The sequence below is a fragment of the Globicephala melas genome, chromosome 7, assembly GCF_963455315.2.
Source record: "Globicephala melas chromosome 7, mGloMel1.2, whole genome shotgun sequence".
NCBI lineage: Eukaryota > Metazoa > Chordata > Mammalia > Artiodactyla > Delphinidae > Globicephala > Globicephala melas.
In genome coordinates this window covers 11,522,545-11,541,218 of record NC_083320.1, presented here as the reverse complement: position 1 = coordinate 11,541,218, position 18,674 = coordinate 11,522,545, and the positions used below count along the sequence as shown (strand labels likewise).

At 40.4% G+C, this 18,674-nt stretch overlaps 1 protein-coding gene across 1 annotated transcript in view; it reads right to left on the bottom strand.

Annotated features, from left to right (window-relative positions):
- The window catches only part of COL4A4 (collagen type IV alpha 4 chain), a 121,036-nt gene that overhangs the window by 54,627 nt on the left and 47,735 nt on the right, over positions 1–18,674 (bottom strand). Inside the window, exons 19-23 of the mRNA XM_030831177.2 lie at positions 16,546–16,710; positions 13,408–13,501; positions 12,261–12,420; positions 1,439–1,511; positions 388–494 (exon numbers count right to left, since the gene is read on the bottom strand). Of these exons, the coding sequence (XP_030687037.2) occupies positions 388–494; positions 1,439–1,511; positions 12,261–12,420; positions 13,408–13,501; positions 16,546–16,710 (599 nt within the window). The remainder of the gene's footprint in view (positions 1–387; positions 495–1,438; positions 1,512–12,260; positions 12,421–13,407; positions 13,502–16,545; positions 16,711–18,674) is intronic.

Here is an 18,674-nt window from a genome sequence, read left to right as displayed (position 1 = left end):
CTTCTTCATCAGAGAACAGAACTGAAGGTAATTATCAGGACCTGTGTGCTATCCTCCACCCTACAGAGTCAACTGAACAGACCTGAAACCAGTGCGGGCTCTGTAGAGACAAGGGCCCCAGAAGGAAATAAGCACCACGAGAAGAATATAAAGACTAGGGAGAGAAACTCTTGCTATGATGAACTGCACTCGGGATTTTAGACCATCTGCAATAAGCCATACCTTTTGTAACAGCCATCTTTTTGTGGCAGGGAATCAAAGGCGACTCTGATTTACAGCACGTTGACATGTTACCGTTCAGCTTTTTTAAACTGAGAAGGGGAAAACAGATGCTTTGTGACCATGTAAGAGCGTGAAACTCTATAGCAGGAGAAGAGTTATACACACCAGCGGTCCTGGGTCCCCTTTTTCTCCAGCATATCCATCTCGACCGTGTTGTCCCTGCTGCCCCGGAAATCCTGGGGGCCCATCAGGACCTCTTTCTCCTTTATGCCCTGGTAACAAAGGCCGAAAGAGTCAAGCCCTTCTCAGCAATGGAATAAATAGAAGGAAACAAAGGACTAAAGATAAAGGCAATGACCATGACCCTGGGCTGGTAGAGGTTCCTCTGAGCGTCTCAGTTGACTAAAGTCACACGAAGACCACCATGCAAAAGTCAAAGGGGAGACTGACAATTGCCAAGCCCATTGAATCTCTTATTTGGGAAATGTTTCTTTTCCTGTTCTGACAAGGAGGTTGTGTGTGGAAGTGCCAATCCCTACAGCATCTTCCTCTGCTTGTGTGACACCAAACACGGTATGCCATCCCCTGGCCATAGTGAGTGGGGGAATGGTCCATGGTTGGGCCCATGCCCCAGGCTAATCCAGTCCTTCCTGGACCTTTTTTATTCTAACTGGAGCAGAAGGAGGTAGAGTTTTCTTTCACCTCTGGCTGTAAGAACTTGGAGCTACCTGGGGGCATGTACCCATAGCCCAGAGAAAACCAGACAGGGCGAAAATGCAGATGGTGCAAAGAAAGATGCAAGATGCCGAGACAGCCTTCTCATGCAGTCGTCCCGGTGCAAACCATACACCTAACCTTTCAAATTTTGTTTAAGTCAATAAATGACTTCTCTAAAAACACTACTTCAAGCTGGGTTTTTGTCGCTTACAACCAAAATATTCTTGATTAATACAGGATACTAGAATGCACTGAATAAATGCTAGGCAAACCAAAGGAGGTCTTGTTTCAAACCCAGTTCACAACAATGAGGATTTGAGCACAGGATTTAGGCTCAACATTCACACGACTCTGAAGGGCAGGGAGTATTTTTTTTAAGCAATCGCAACAGTCCCAAATCTTATTATAGAATTCATCTGCAGTCACAGGAGAAATTAATGCAAGAGAATGGTTCATACATCATTCAGAAAATGGCAGGGAGCTGATTGATTACGCCCACCTTTCACTCTTGATACAACCAGGTCACCTTTTTCTCCTTTGCTGCCAGGTGGTCCTGAGGTACCAGGTTTTCCCTTGGTAAAAAACACGAGGAAAAAATCAGTTTAACCGTGATGGGTCAAAAGTTATTTGTATACATCTAACCTCTCTCTTCTTTCCTTCTAAATCACCTGTTCTAGATTCTAGTTTGGTACTGTTGGTGTCATTCTCTTCCCCACCTTCCAAGGGGGGGTCCTGCCTTACAAAACTGAGGTTCTTGAACTGCCTGTGAAAGCTGGTGGCATCTGAGTAACCACTGTGCCTGAGTCAGCAGAAATGTGTCACTGTCAGTTTCTTGGTTTTGGTAATGTACTGCGGTTCTGTAAGATATTCACTGGGGGAAGCCAGGTGAAGTGTACATGGGACCTCTGGGTATGATTGTGTAACTTCTTGTGAGTCATAACATAAAAATTTATCTCAAAATAATTTACAATTAAAAAAGTTAACTATCTTGAGTGTTGTCATGTAGAATTGGGAGGAAAGGAGGGGAGAGGTTAACCACTGCAGCTGGCACTAGAGCAGAACACAGAGGTTTAGGAATGAATGTGATGAAAAACACTGTGATATTGTAGGACATTGATGAGCAAGAGAAGGAATCTTTCTGTAATCAATGTATTTCCTCTGTATGGCAAGTAAACAACTGATTTTGGCCAATGGGCTCATCATCTTTTAACTTCAACACTGCCCTGAGCCTGGACTATTTCAGTCACAGTTTTGTGTTACATGTTATTAAATAGTAAGACATATCAAAAATCTGTAATCCTACCTCTGGTATATGAGAATGACCAAGCATTACAGTAAATACAGTTATAGAAGCACTGTATATAGCTTAAGGTCACTTATCTGGTGACCTCAATGATCAAGAAACACAGACAAGAATTTGGAAGGAGGTAAAAATGACTGAGCAGACCACTTGCTTTGCTTACACAGATGCCACTTTGTCTTTTTTTCATACAATCTTAACAGCATGGTCAAGCAAGCTTAATTATCTTTTTAACTGGCCTCTATTAGTTCATGAGCAGTGAACTACAAAGGGGGGTAGAGGTACAAGTAGAGAAAGGACAATGGCAGCATCAAACAGTAAGAGCAAAGAAAAAGCCTAAAATGTATACAACAGGTATCAAAACTAAAGTGGACAAAATGATTGGGAGCCATTTAATGTACAGAAAATACAGCTCCACACACTACTCAATACTCCCATTCAGAGCACCACCTAAATGAGCTCCAGAGACGGGCGCGAGCCGCGGCTAACAGCGCGGACACCAGAGACGGGCATGAGACGCTAAGGCTGCTGCTGCAGCCACCAAGAGGCCTGTGTGCGAGCACAGGTCACTCTCCACACCTCCCCTCCCGGGAGCCTGTGCAGCCCGCCACTGCCAGGGTCCCGGGATCCAGGTACAACTTCCCCGGGAGAACACACGGTGCGCCTCAGGCTGTGGCAACATCACACCGACCTCTGCCGCCGCAGGCTCGCCCCGCATTCCGTGCCCCTCCCTCTCCCCGGTCTGAGTGAGCAGAGCCCCCAGATCAGCTGCTCCTTTAACCCCGTCCTGTCTGGGCGGGGAACAGACGCCCTCCGGCGACCTACACGCAGAGGGGGGCCAAATCCAAAGCTGAGCCCCAGGAGCTGTGCGAACAAAGAAGAGAAAGGGAAACCTCTCCCAGCAGCCTCAGGGGCAGCGGATTAAAGCTCCACAATCATCTCTGGAATACCTGAATAGTCAACGAATCAACCCAAAATTGAAGTGGTGGACTTTGGGAGCAACTGTAGACTTGGGGTTTGTTTTCTGCATCTAATTTGTTTCTGGCTTTATGTTTATCTTACTTTAGTATTTAGAGCTTATTGTCATTGGTAGATTTGTTTATTGATTTGGTTGCTCTCTTCCTTTTTTTAATTAATATATATATACATATTTTTTTCCTTTCTCTCTTTTTCTGAGGGTGTAAGTGTATGCTTCTTTGTGTGATTTTGTCTGTATAGCTTTACTTTTACCATTTGTCCTAGGGTTCTGTCTGTCCGTTTTATTTTTTAGTATAGTTTTGAGCGCTTGTTATCATTGGTGGATTTGTTTTTTAGTTTGGTTGCTCTCTTCTTTCTATCTTTCTTTTTTTATTACTTTTTTATTTTTAATAAGTTTTATTATTTTAATAACTTTATTTATTTATTTTATTTATTTTTTTCTCACATTTCTTCTGAGCCGTGTGGCTGACAGGGTCTTGGTGCTCTGACCAGGTGTCAGGCTTGAGCCTCTGAGGTGGGAGAGCCAAGTTCAGGACACTGGTCCACCAGAGGCCTCCCAGCTCCACGTAATATCAAACAGCGAAAGCTCTCACAGAGATCTCCATCTCAACACTAAGACCCAACTCCATTGAGCGACCAGCAAGCTACAGTGCTGGACATCCTATGCCAAACAAATAGCAAGATAGGAACACAACCCCACCTATTAGCAGAGAGGTTGCCTAAAATCATAATAAGTTCACAGACACCCCAAAACACACCACCAGATGCGGTCCTGCCCACCAGAAGGACAAGATCCAGCCTCATCCACCAGAACACAGCCACCAGTCCCCTCCACCAGGAAGCCTACACAACCCACTGAACCAACCTTAGTCACTGGGGGCAGACACCAAAAACAACGGGAACTACAAACCTGCCGGCTACGCAAAGGAGACCCTAAACACGGTAAGTTAAGCAAAATGAGAAGACAGAGAAACATACAGCAGATGAAGGAGCAAGGTAAAAACGCATCAGACCAAACAAATGAAGAGGAAATAGGCAGTCTACCTGAAAAAGAATTCAGAGTAATGATAGCAAAGATATCCAAAGTCTTGGAAATAGAATGGAGAAAATACAAGAAACGTTTAACAAGGACACAGAAGAACCAAAGAGCAAACAAACAATGATGAACAACACAATAAATGAAATTAAAAATTCTCTAGAAGGAATCAATAGCAGAATAAGTGAGGCAGAAGAACAGATAAGTGACCTGGAAGATAAAATAGTGGAAATAACTACTGCAGAGCAGAATAAAGAAAAAAGAATGAAAAGAATTGAGGGCAGTCACAGAGACCTCTGGGACAGCATTAAACGTACCAACATTTGAATTATAGGGGTCCCAGAAGAAGAAGAGAAAAAAAGGGACTGAGAAAATATTTGAAGAGATTATAGTTGAAAACTTCCCTAACATGGGAAAGGAAATAGTCAATCAAGTCCAGGAAGCACAGAGAGTCCATACAGGATAAATCCAAGGAGAAACATGTCAAGACACATATTAACCAAACTATCAAAAATTAAACACAAAGAAAAAATATTAAAAGCAGCAAGGGAAAAGCAACAAATAACATACAAGGGAATCCCCAAAAGGTTAACAGCTGATCTTTCAGCAGGAGCTCCGCAAGCCAGAAGGGAGTGTCAGGACATATTTAAAGTGATAAAAGGGAAAAACCTACAAACAAGATTACTCTACCCAGCAAGAATCTCATTCAGATTTGATGGAGAAATTAAAACCTTTACAGACAAGCAAAAGCTAAGAGAATTCAGCACCACCAAACCAGCTTTAAAACAAATGCTAAAGGAACTTCTCTAGGCAGGAAACACAAGAGAAGGAAAAGACCTACAATAACAAACCCAAAACAATTAAGGAACATACATATCGAAAATTACCTTAAATGTAAATGGATTAAATGCTCCAACCAAAAGACATAGACTGGCTGAATGGATACAAAAACAAGACCTGTATATATGCTGTCTACAAGACACCCACTTCAGACCTAGGGACACATACAGACTGAAAGTGAGGGGATGGAAAAAGATATTCCATGCAAATGGAAATCAAAAGATAGCTGGAGTAGCAATTCTCATATCAGAAAAAATAGACTTTAAAATAAAGACTATTACAAGAGACAAAGAAGGACACTAAATAATGATCAAGGGATCAATCCAAGAAGAAGATATAACAATTGTAAATATTTATGCACCCAACATAGGAGCACCTTAATACCTAAGGCACATGCTAACAGCCATAAAAGGGGAAATCGATGGTAACACAGTCATAGTAGGGGACTTTAACACCCCTCTTTCACCAATGGACAGATCATCCAAAATGAAAATAAATAAGGAAACACAAGCTTTAAATGATACATTAAACATGATGGACTTAATTGATATTTATAGGATGTTCCATCCCAAAACAACAGAATACACTTTCTTCTCAAGTGCGCATGGAACATTCTCCAGGATAGATCATATCTTGGGTAACAAATCAAGCCTTGGTAAATTTAAAAAATTGAAATCATATCAAGTATCATTTCCAACCACAACATTATGAGACTAGATATCAATTACAGGAAAAAATCTGTAAAAAAATACAAACACATGGAGGCTAAACAATACGCTACTAAATAACCAAGAGATCACTGAAGAAATCAAAAAAGAAATTAAAAAATACCTAGAAACAAATGACAATGAAAACATGATGACCCAAAACCCATGGGATGCAGCAAAAGCAGTTCTAAGAGGGGAGTTTATAGCAATAGAATGTTACCTCAAGAAACAAGAAACACCTCAAATAAACAAACTAACCTTACATCTAAAGCAATTAGAGAACGAAGAACAAAATATCCCAAAGTAAGCAGAGGGAAAGAAATCATAAAGATCAGATCAGAAATAAATGAAAAAGAAATGAAGGAAATGACAGGAAAGATCAATAAAACTAAAAGCTGGTTCTTTGAGAAGGTAAAATTGATAAACCATTAGCCAGACTCATCAAGAGAAAAAGGGAGAAGCCTCCAATCAGTAAAATTAGAAATGAAAAAGGAGAAGTAACAACTGACACTGCAGAAATAGCAAGATAGGAACACAACCCCAATCATGAGATATTACTACAAGCAACAATATGCCAATCATGAGATAATCATGAGATATTACTACAAGCAACAATATGCCAATAAAATGGAAGAAATGGAAAAATTTTTAGAAAAGCACAACCCTCCAAGACTGAACCAGGAAGAAATAGAAAATATAAACAGACCAATCACAAGCACTGAAATTGAAACTGTGATTACAAATCTTCCAACAAACAAAAGGCCAGGACCAGATGGTGTCACAGGTGAATTCTATCAAACATTTAGAGAAGAGCTAACACCTATCCTTGTCAAACTCTTCCAAAATATAGCAGAGGGAGGAACACTCTCCAACTCATTCTACGAGGCCACCATCACCCTGATAAGAAGACCAGACAAAGATGTCACAAGAAAAGAAAACTACAGGCCAATATCACTGATGAACATAGATGCAAAAATCCTCAACAAAGTACTAGCAAACAGAATCCAACAGCACATTAAAAGGATCATACACCATGATCAAGCGGGGTTTATCCCAAGAATGAAAGGTTCTTCAGTATACGCAAATCAATCAATGTGATGCACCATATTAACAAATTGAAGAAAAGCCATATGATCATCTCAATAGATGCAGAAAAAACTTTTGCCAAAATTCAGCACCCATTTATGATAAAAACCCTCCAGAATGTAGACATAGAGGGAACTTACCTCAACATAATAAAGGCCATATATGACAAACCCACAGCCAACATCTTTCTCAGTGGTGAAAAACTGAAACCATTTCCTCTAAGACCAGGAACAAGACAAGGTTACCCACTCTCATCACTATTATTCAACATAGTTTTGGAAGTTTTAGCCACAGAAATCAGAGAAGAAAAAGAAATAAAAGGAATCCAAATCAGAAAAGAAGAAGTAAAGTGTCACTGTTTGCAGATGACATGATACTATACATAATGATGCTACCAGAAAACTACTAGAGCTAATCAGTGAATTTGGTAAAGTAGTAGGATACAAAATTATGCACAGAAATCTCTTGCATTCCTATACACTAATGATGAAAAATCTGAAAGAGAAATTAAGGAAACACTTCCATTTACCACTGCAACAAAAAGAATAAAATACCTAGGAATAAACCTACCTAAAAAGACAAAAGGCCTTTATGCAGAAAACTACAAGACAGTGATGAAAGAAATTAACGATGATACAAACAGATGGAGAGATATACCATGTTCTTGGACTGGATGAATCAACATTGTGAAAATGACTATACTGCCCAAAGCAATCTACAGATTCAATGCAACCCCTATCAAACTACCAATGGCATTTTTCACAGAACTAGAACAAAAATTTCACAATTTGTATGGAAACACAAGAGACCCCGAATAGCCAAAGCAATCTTGAGAAAGAAAAACGGAGCTGGAGGAATCAGGCTCTCAGACATCAGACTATACTACAAAGCTACAGTAATCAAGACAGTATGGTGCTGGCACAAAAACAGAAATATAGATCAAAGGAACAGGATAGAAATTCCAGAGATAAACCCACGCACATATGGTCACCCTATCTTTGATAAAGGAGGCAAGAATATACAATAGAGAAAAGACAGCCTCTTCAATAAGTGGTGCTGGGAAAACTGGACAGGTACATGTAAAAGAATGAAATTAGAACACTCCCTAACACTACGCATAAAAATAAACTCAAAATGGATTAAAGACCTAAATATAAGACAAGACACTATAAAACTCTTAGAGGAAAACATAAGCAGAACACTCTATGACATAAATCACAGCAAGATCCTTTTAGCCCCACCTCCTAGAGAAATGGAAATAAAAACAAAAATAAACAAATGGGACCTAATGAAACTTAAAAGATTTTGCACAGCAAAGGAAACAATAAACAAGATGAAAAGACAACCCTCAGAATGGGAAAAAATATTTGCAAACGAAGCAACTGACAAAGGATTAATTTCCAAAATATACAAGCAGCTCATGCAGCTCACTATCAAAAAGACAAACAAACAATCTAAAAATGGGCAGAAGACCTAAATAGACATTTCTCCAAAGAAGATATACAGATTGCCAACAAACACATGAAAGGATGCTCAACATCACTAATCATTAGAGAAATGCAAATCAAAACTACGATGAGGTATCACCTCACACCAGTCAGAATGGCCATCATCAAAAAATCTACAAACAATAAAATGCTGGAGAGGATGTGGAGAAAAGGGAACCCTCTTGCACTGTTGGTGGGAATGTAAATTGATACAGCCACTATGGAGAACAGTACGGAGGTTCCTTAGAAAACTAAAAATAGAACTACTATATGACCCAGCAATCCCACTACTGGGCATATACCCTGAGAAAACCATAATTCAAAAAGAGTCATGTACCACAATGTTCACTGCAGCTCTATTTACCATAGCCAAGACATGGAAGCAATCTAAGTGTCCATAAACAGATGAATGGATGAAGAAGATGTGGCACATATATACTATGGAATATTACTCATCCATAAAAAGAAAGCAAATTGAGTTATTTGTAGTGAGGTGGATGGACCTAGAAACTGTCATACAGAGTGAAGTAAGTCAGAAAGAGAAAAACAAATACGATATGCTAACACATATATATGGAATCAAAAAAAAAAAAGTTTCTGAAGAACCTATGGGGAGGACAGGAATAAAGATGCAGATGTAGAGAATGGACTTGAGGACATGGGGAGGGGGAAGGGTAAGCTGGGATGAAGTGAGCGAGTGGCATGGACATACATACATTACCAAATGTAAAATAGATAGCTAGTGGGAAGCAGTCACATAGCACAGGGAGATCAGCTCGGTGCTTTGTGTCCAGCTAGAGGGGTGGGATAAGGAGGGTGGGAGGGAGATGCAAGAGGGAGGGGATATGGGGATATATGTATATGTATAGCTGATTCACTTTGTTATACAGCAGAAACTAACACACCATTGTAAAGCAATTATACTCCAATAAAGATGTAAAAAAAATACACAACAACAAAATCTCAGCAGCCACAAGAAATCCTCTCTGCCGGGCAAGTACTAGTTATTTTATACACAGTCTAGGTCAGGAACTTCAACCATGGATGCCCACTGGGGGGCCATGCTCTTCCGAAAAGCAGGCGAGAGGGCATGGTGGAGACTCGAGCCCCCAGACCTCCTCAGCTTCCGGCAGTGGTGGGGATCCAGTGATCTGTGCTAATGGGCTTCCAATTTCTCAAGGGCAGCCATAAACATATTAATAGTACAAAAGCAAACACTGTGAGGACAGAATGAAACACGCTGGAGGTTCAGATTTAGTCCATGGCAGTTTGTGACCTTTGGTTTGCGCTGCAACTCCTCAGGGGCAGCGACCCTGGCCATCTGGTTCACTGGTGTGTACCTTGTAGCTCTCAGAATATACTGTTGAATTGAATTCTTACCAACAAACTCGTAGGACAGGTGTTGTTATATCCATCTTACAGGAACACCACAGAGCTCACCAATGTCAGAGTTGGGATTTGAAGCTTGGTCCATGTGCTCCTAAGCCCTGTGCCTTCCAATAGAGCATCGTGGTGGCAAACCCCCATCCTGGGAACTGCTCTCAGGCTAAGGCAATGAATACAAGGCTTTGGTCCAACCACAGGAAAAACTGCAAAGAACTTAAACCTACTTTTCTGTTTTCTACTTTCCCACAAATCTGTGGCTTCTGGAGCCAGGGACCAGCAGAGGAGAGAGATGTACAGCGGAGTGAGAACACCCAAGAATGCTTGTCTGTGGGTCCTTCAAGCTCCCTCTTTCTGTCCATCCCTCCCTCCCTCCTTTCCTTTCCTGTGCCCCATAGTATGAACTTGGTCCCTAACTGTGATCACAGTGAGATGAATTTAGTACAGAGAAGTCATATGGACAGAATCATACACAGAACAGAGACATCAGAAATACGGCCAGTTTAATGCAACATTGTAAATCAACTACACTTTAATTTAAAATAATTTTTTTTTTTAAATTAAGAGGTAAGTCCTGGAGCAACTGAATTACATAAACCTCCGCCAGGATAACCCTGGCTGAACTAGTAATCCACACTCCAAGATGTTAGCTCTGAGAAGCGACTCAATGTGAAGGAAGAAAAATATTTTAGAGCCAATAAAACCTTCATTATGAAGATTAGGTAACAACATAAAAAAATAACTATGGGACTTCCCTGGTGGCGCAGTGGTTAAGAATCCGCCTGCCAATGCAGGGGACACAGGTTTGAGCCCTGGTCTGGGAAGATCCCACATGCCGCAGAGCAACTAAGCCCGTGAGCCACAACTACTGAGCCTGCGTGCTGCAACTACTGAAGCCCACGTGCTTAGAGCCCATGCTCCGCAACAAGAGATGCCACCGCAACGAGAAGCCCACGCACCACAACGCAGAGTAGCCCCTGATCGTCACAACTAGAGAAGCCCCGTGCACAGCAACAAAGATCCAACGCAGCCAAAAATAAATTTAAAAAAAGATTGTTTTAAAAAATAAAAAATTAAAAAATGACTATAAAAAGTTGAATTAAAGAAGCAGACAATAAAATGCAGCCTACTTAATATTGATAATTACAATTATGTTTATTCAACATATGCATATTAAGGACCTAACTTCTCGTTGAGTTGACAAGGTTGGTGCAGGAAGAGCTTAACCATCACCCTCACTTAAGGCTCTCAGACTGGAACCTTAGTTTCATGAGATTTCCTGGGGAAAATGGAAAAGAGTGCACAGGGGCTGATGGTTGGGCTCCTGGCCACCCAAGGATTAAGCCCCTGTAATAAGGGCTGTCTCCAGCCTCCAGGGGAGGGCCCCCAGGGGCACTGATTTTATTCTGAGGGACCGCTCTGCCTCAGCCCGAGTCACTTGGAATGGTCCCTTGGAATGGTCAGCAAATAGAAGTCACCGCAAGATCTCATGCATCCTCTGGCACGAAATATAACATAAACTCTGACGAAGCCGATATCTACAGCTCCACCCGATCTCTCATCTGGATCCCTCACTTGAATCTCATCCCACAGCCCACTTGAGACCTCCGCCTGCTCGTCTAATCGGCACCCCAAACTTAAAATGTGCCCAACAGCACTGCTCCCTTTCCTGCCCCCCAGGCCTGCTCCTCACATTGTCTGTCCATCTTGGCCCCATCCTTTATTTCCCTGCTTTTCATATCCCACATCCAGCCTCACAGCCAGTCTGTTGGCTCTATGGTCAAAATATACCCAGAATCTGACCACTTCCCGTCACACCCAACAGTAATAGGTACACCTGTCCGCCATCATATTTCACCAGGATTACTGCAGCAATAGCCCAGCTAAATCTCCCTACTTCTTCCCTTGTCTCTTCTGGTCTGTTCTTAACAAAGCTGCCTGAGTGATCCAATTAAAACTATTGTCAGACTCCTCTCTCCTTAAAACTCTCCGCTGGCTGTTCTATGTCATCCAGAGTACAAGCTCGAAGCCAACCCACCTGCAATGCTCCATGTTCTCCAACCCCTCCTAACCTCCAGCCATTTCACTTCAGGTCTGCTCTTTCCCTCACTCTCTCCACGCAAGCCACACCAGATGGTGACGGCCTTTATTGCCGTCGGCCATACTCTATATTCACCCGTCTATCTGTTATATGGTGTATGTCCTCCCAACAGAGTAGAGGCCCCCAGAGGGCAGAGATAGTGTTCTGGTCCCTGCTGTATCCCCAGCACCTGGAATAGTACCTGGAACATAGTAGGTGCTCAATAAATATTAGTTGACTGAAGAAATGAATGAATGATGAATGAATGAATGAAAGGATAGAGATGATTTTTTGTCATGAATATACTTATAGATTCAAAACATACAATATATATATCACTATAAATTGGAGAGAGGTACAAGTGAATTCTATCTCTACCAGTCTCTTTTAACTAGAAAGATTGATACTGGAGAGAGTTACTCACTGGTGGCCCTGGAGATCCTCTGGCACCAGGAAGGCCTGGGTAACCTTTTTCTCCAAGTCGCCCAGGGAGTCCCAAGTCTCCTTTACTCCCTTGCCTCCCAGGAAGTCCTGGAGGGCCGGGTGGGCCTGAGGGACAAGGCTGGCAGGCACAGAGCCCTGTGCTTCCTAGACAGAGGATAAAAGGCAGCTTTGTCAAATTTCCTGAATGAAATCCCAATAAAGTCTTTACTATACAAAACCAATAGTGCGAATAAGAACAAAAAGGGTCTGATGTGCACAATTCTTATCACAGATAACTGATAACATGTGATGTGGAGAGCACAGGGCATGACCTGGAGGTAGCTATGGTCTATGTGGGTGGACATATCATTTCCAGACAAATGGGGTGTTCTGTCTTAATAAACGCAAACTGACAAAATCTAGGGGAAAAGCCGATGTCTGATTCTATGGAAGAAACTTTGAAAATAAGAAAGTTTCGTATTTTTTAAAGTTTAGAAGTCTCTTATTTGGTTCCTACTAAAAAAAACAAAGTCTCTTAATTTGGTTCCTGCTGAAACAACAACAACAAAATTGGTTAGAGCATAAACTCTGGGCATTTAAAGAATCCAAATAATATGTTAAGAGGGATTATTGATTGTATTGCATGTTACAGCTAATAATTCCCTATAGTGCGTTTTCTAATCATCAGGACCTTTAGTTTAAAAAAATGCCTTTAGGACAGTCAAACTCCTCAGCTCTCATACCCACCTGACTCAGTTGGTCAAAAAGGCACCAAACAATTTAGGGTGTAGAAACATAGAGCTATAGGTATTTGATGAGTCTGGGAAAGATGGGACCCACAGAGAGAAACCAAAATTAAAGATCGATACTGTCCTATCTCTGCTTTTTTCAAGGAATTGAGAGGATCCTGTGGAAAAAGTCATCACTTTGAGGCAAATTTCATGGCAGGTAAGTGTCTCCTTTATGCTGTAAGATATAGATTTGACTTTTCGGTAAGTTCTAATCACATCACAAGCACACAGTGAGTTAAGTACTCACAGGGGTAACTAAGGTGAGTGAAGAATCTAAATGAAATCCACATTGTACATTTCACAATGCCTCCCAATCCTCCATATGTTGTTTTCTAGAAATTCTACTTTGATGCATACTTGCCTTTTTCTCCTTTTGAGCCTCTTCTTCCTGGTGGACCCACTTTGCCTTTTATTCCTTGTGGCCCAGGAGGCCCAGCACTACAATATACAACTTTCCAGCGGGAAAGGGGGCGGGCAGAGAGAATCACACAATTTTTGTGAACATCTGATATAGAACATCTGACATACATCTGATATAGAACAAGTAGAGCTTGGTGTGTTCTCATTCACACCATCCCCCCTCAACACCATTCTTTCTTCCATTCCTTTCTTATGATTCTTTCTCTCTGCTATAAGAATATGTATACAAATAGACCATACAATTGTCACAGCAAGCTTCTGCTACCATAACCACTGATAACACTCTCCCTAATCTCAGCCCTAATTTAATGGGTTGCAGAGCAAAGTAGTGGATAATAAAACAAACAAATATATCAAAACAAAACAAATAAACAAAAAACTAAAAGTAAGTATATGGCAAATATATTTTGCCCCTTAATTATCGATAATTACCTAATAAAGAAAGCATAAAGCAGGGTTTGTAAAAGCAAAAATTCAGAGACATCTGATTAAAAATGTTAGATAAAATGCAAACAATAAGTTCCTTGTCTCCCCAAATACCAGTAAGATAACAGACAGTAAAAGAATATTATAAAAAGGTATAATCTTTCAAGACAAAGAAAAAGAGAAACAAAAGCAAAAAAAAAAAAAAAAAGTAAAAAGATTTAGCAGACCTTAAAAAGCTGAATTCCAAGCAGGCTGTGGGGAAAGCGGAAACAGAACACAGTTTACCTAGGAAATCTCTTCCAAAGTTCAAGAATTGGTACCTCTGAAGTAGAATGACAGTGAGACCCCAAACAGGATGATTGGTCAAAGAAGCAGCTAAATAGTAAGAAAACCTTCTCAAAAACTGCAGCAGGAAAAAACAAACGTCCTCAAAACTGGAGGAAACAGACAATGAAGTAAGAAGGAATCTTTAAAATAAACTATATAGTTTAGAAAGCAGACAAGGGAAGGCATTTCATTCCCAAAACAGAAACAGGCTGCTGCAAAAAGAAACATTAAAAGGGAACAACAACAGAGAGAGAGAGAGAGAGAGAGAGAACAACAACAACAAAATCCTCAGAAATTTAAAAAAAATGGTTATGAAAGCAGAAATTTAAAAATTCAGGAGCAGACTTGGAAGATGGAGTTGAGGAAGTCTACCAGAAAGTGTTGCAGAAAAATAAAAAGGTGAAGAATAATAGAGTGAAGATTTGAAAAACAGACATGTAGGATTGATTCTCTAACAGACAAATATATTGAGTCCAGAAATAGAAAACAGAGGGAAAAAAAAGGAGGACAAAGTATCTTCAAAGAAATACTCCAAGGGCTTCCTTGGTGGCGCAGTGGTTAAGAATCCGCCTGCCAATGCAGGGGACACGGGTTCGAGCCCTGGTCTGGGAAGATCCCACATGCTGTGGAGCAACTAAGCCTGTGAGCCACAACTACTGAGCCTGAGCTCTAGAGCCCGTGAGCCACAACTACTGAGCCCGCGAGCCACAACTACTGAGCCTGTGTGCCACAACTACCGAAGCCCACGTGCCTAGAGCCCGTGATCCAAAACAAGAGAAGTCACCTCAATGAGAAGCCCACGCACTGCAATGAAGAGTAGCCCCCGCTTGCTGCAACTAGAGAAAGTCCGCATGCAACAACGAAGACCCAATGCAGCCAAAAATAAATAAATAAAATAAATACATTTAAAAAAAAAAGAAATACTTCAAGAAATTTTTCCAGAAATGAAGGATTTGTGTTAAATTGCTCCTAGTGCCTGCAAATGTACCCACACTGAGGTAAATCACAGTGAAATTTAAGGACATTGAAAACAAAGGAGAATTCCTATAAGCTTTCAATAAGAAAAGGGATTTTAAACAAAGAATCAAGTATCTAAAGGTTACTGGACTTCTCAGTAACGACACTAAAAAGCAATGGAAAATGCCTTCAAAAACCTGGAGGAAAAATTATTCCAATCTAGAATTTTATATTCAACCAAACTATCAATCTAATTCCACAGTAGAATAAAGGTATTTCAAACAGTGAAGACACCCCAAATATACACATTCTCTCACAAAGTATAATGAGTAAACCATTAGAAGAAATATATGAGTTGTGGAAACAAAGGGACCCAGAGAGACAGAGAATCAGAGAGACAGAGACAGACAGAGAGATAGAGACAGAGAATTCCTAGGATAATGGTGAAGGAAGATCTCCAGGCAGTGTCGCAGCATCAGCTTTTAAAATTGCAACCTGACCTAATTTAAACAGGTCAAAAAGTTCCAGATGAGATTTATTCAAAGAGATTAATACTAGTAATGAGTTAAAATGTATGATTAAGAGATGTATACAATTCCGGACGGTTTGAGGTTGAATTAGCAATAAGTATATTGAAAACCAAGCAAACACACAAAGATATGACAATCATTACCAAACTGTTATGCTAGGAAAGCAGTATCATATATTATTATATGGCTAAACTGGTGAATAGCATTTATATAACCCTTCCGTGTAAACACTGCATATTTATTTAACTAAAATTATGACGCTAACTATATTGATAGGTTGTAGGAGTGGAAAATGGCATATGTGTGGTGGGTGGGGAAAGAGGTGAATTCACCCGCTACAGAGGAAAGTCAATAGATAATGCGCAAACTGAAAAATTAAGAAATAGCAACACAAGTATGTTGAATGGCAATATAGAGGCAAATCCCAAGAAATCCAGCTAATTGTGGGGAAAATATTGCCCCTGGGGAGGAGAGAATAGGAGAAGGGGTTGCCTGGGACAGCAGTTTTTTCACAAAAGGCTTTGTAGAGCTGTTTGACTCAAGCCAGGTCCATACGTAACTCTATAAAAATGACAACTACATTTAAAAAATAAAAATTGTGTTAATTTACAACATTCTATCAGCATACTTAAATTCCCATCCAAATATTTTCACATAATTTAAGAGATGTGGCAGTCCAACATCAGTTTACTTTTTTGTACTTTTAATACAACTAACTTGGCTTATGAAATATTAGATAACGTTTTTAAAATTTGGAAAGTCACGGTTTCTGAATGATACTGCAAATATCAAATGCAACATAAATGCTAGTGAATGTGAATGAAGAGCACTTTACCATCTGATCCTGGAGGTCCCGGCAACCCTGGCACTCCAGGCAACCCAGGTGGTCCCTGGTTGCCTGGTTTCCCTGGAGCAGAATCAGCTCTCCCAGGAATACCAGCTGCCCCTGGAAATCCTGGATGACCAGGAAACCCTCGTGGCCCAGGGGGTCCCATCATGCCTCCAAGAGAAATCAAGAATGAAAACCACACATACTCTCAGATAACATTTTTCTGTAGAAGAAATCAAAATCAGTACATGCTTCTTAGGCTGTGGAATTTTTTTAAGGGAAAAAAATGTAGCTAAAAAATAACTGAGTATCCCAGCCATCAGAATGCCTCACCTCCTTTGAAACAAGCACACAAGTGGTAATAAAGGTTTAGGGAATCAGATTTTCTTACCTTTTTGTCTATTCTTTAGGATTATTGGAAAAGAAATATATATTATTTAATTAAAATTAGTTTTTAAAATATCAAAAAACTTTGATAACTTGATAAAAAATAACCTGAATAAACACATTAGCACATATAATGAATTAAAATATGGACTCACAGAAAGACAAGTACTGTATGATATCACTTACATGTGGAATTTTAAAGATACAACAACTAGTGAAAATAACAAAAAAGAAGCACATTCACAGATATAGAGAACAAACAAGTGGTTACTAGTGGGGAGAAGGGGGAGGGGCAAAATAAGGGTAGGAGATTAAGAGGTACAAACTATTACATATGAAATAAGCTATAAGGACCTACTGTAAAACGAGCAGAGTATAGCCAATATTTTATAATAACTATAAACGGAGCATAACCTTTAAAAATTGTGAATCACTATATTGTACATCTGTAACACATAATACTGTACATCAACTAAAGTTCAATAAAAAATTTAAAAAATTAGAAGAAATTAAATAAGATAATACATTAAATCATGTAGATAGGTACCTGGTATATAATTTTAAGCTGTTTGTTTTTATAATTATCATTGACTAGTAGAATTTAATGAGAAAACTGGTGTTGCCATTTAGATACTAAAATGTAATATTTGGATATGATTGAGATATGCTTACATGGAGACAGCCTTCTAATCTTTTACCCCAAAATTAATTAGCACAGCCAAAAAAAAATGGGACTCACAAAATTATCTATGTAGATGTAAAATACTATAACCACTTAGGTTTGTGGAAAAGCAAAGGGGTGCTAGATTTGAACCTGGCCTCTCCCTCTCCAGCCACAGGTACTTAAGTAGGTTATTTAACTTATTTAATCCTCTATAGCTTCCTCAGAGGCTTGTAATGAAGATTAAATAAAATAATCCACATAAGGAGCTTACTGCAATATCTGGCATGTTCTCAGTGAACGACTGGATGCTCAGTGTGTTTAGAGCAGGTCAAAGTAATGCAGCAGCAGCTAAATCCTGCTTCCCCTTGACATGCTACTTCCCCCTCGCTGGTGGCTTTGGCTTAAAGACAGCCGGAAGCCTTGGTGTGAGAGCGATCATTACTCTGAGCTGCTTCTTCCTAAGCATGCCTGGTTCCAGGACCTCTCTGTGGAAGACTGACGTTATCAAAGATGGCACCAGGGTAGCTCTAGTCCCTCACGCTCTTGTAGAACCTTGATGCTCCCCTAGCAAGAGGTGGAATGTTCCCCGTCCCTTCAATGTACCAGCCTTTTGTGGTTGTTTGGACTAATGAAGTATGGCGGGAGTGACACGATATGGTTTCCAAGGCCAGATTATTAAAGAAGATTCAGCTTCTTCCTTGTGAGCAAAATGCTTGGACTGGAGTCCTGAGGCACCACAGAAGCAATATCACTGCTCGGAAGCCACCATGCTGTAAGGAAGCCTAAATTAAGTACAGAGTCACACAGAGAGACTTGAGACTATATGAGAAATGAAGGAGAGAGATGCCTGGCCATTCCTCATGTTTCAGTTCCAGACACGATGGCTGCAACCAGATGAAAATCCCTGCTCCATAATCGCTCAGCTTAGCCCTTCCTGAATTCTTGAACCACAGAAAGAGTGAAGGGGAATATACTGAACGTTGTTGTCTTAAACCACTAGGTTTTGGGTTATCTGTTCAGCAACAGACAATTGAAACCCTGTCCGTCATCAGTAATGTAGCATGCAAGTTAAGTTGATGGCTTT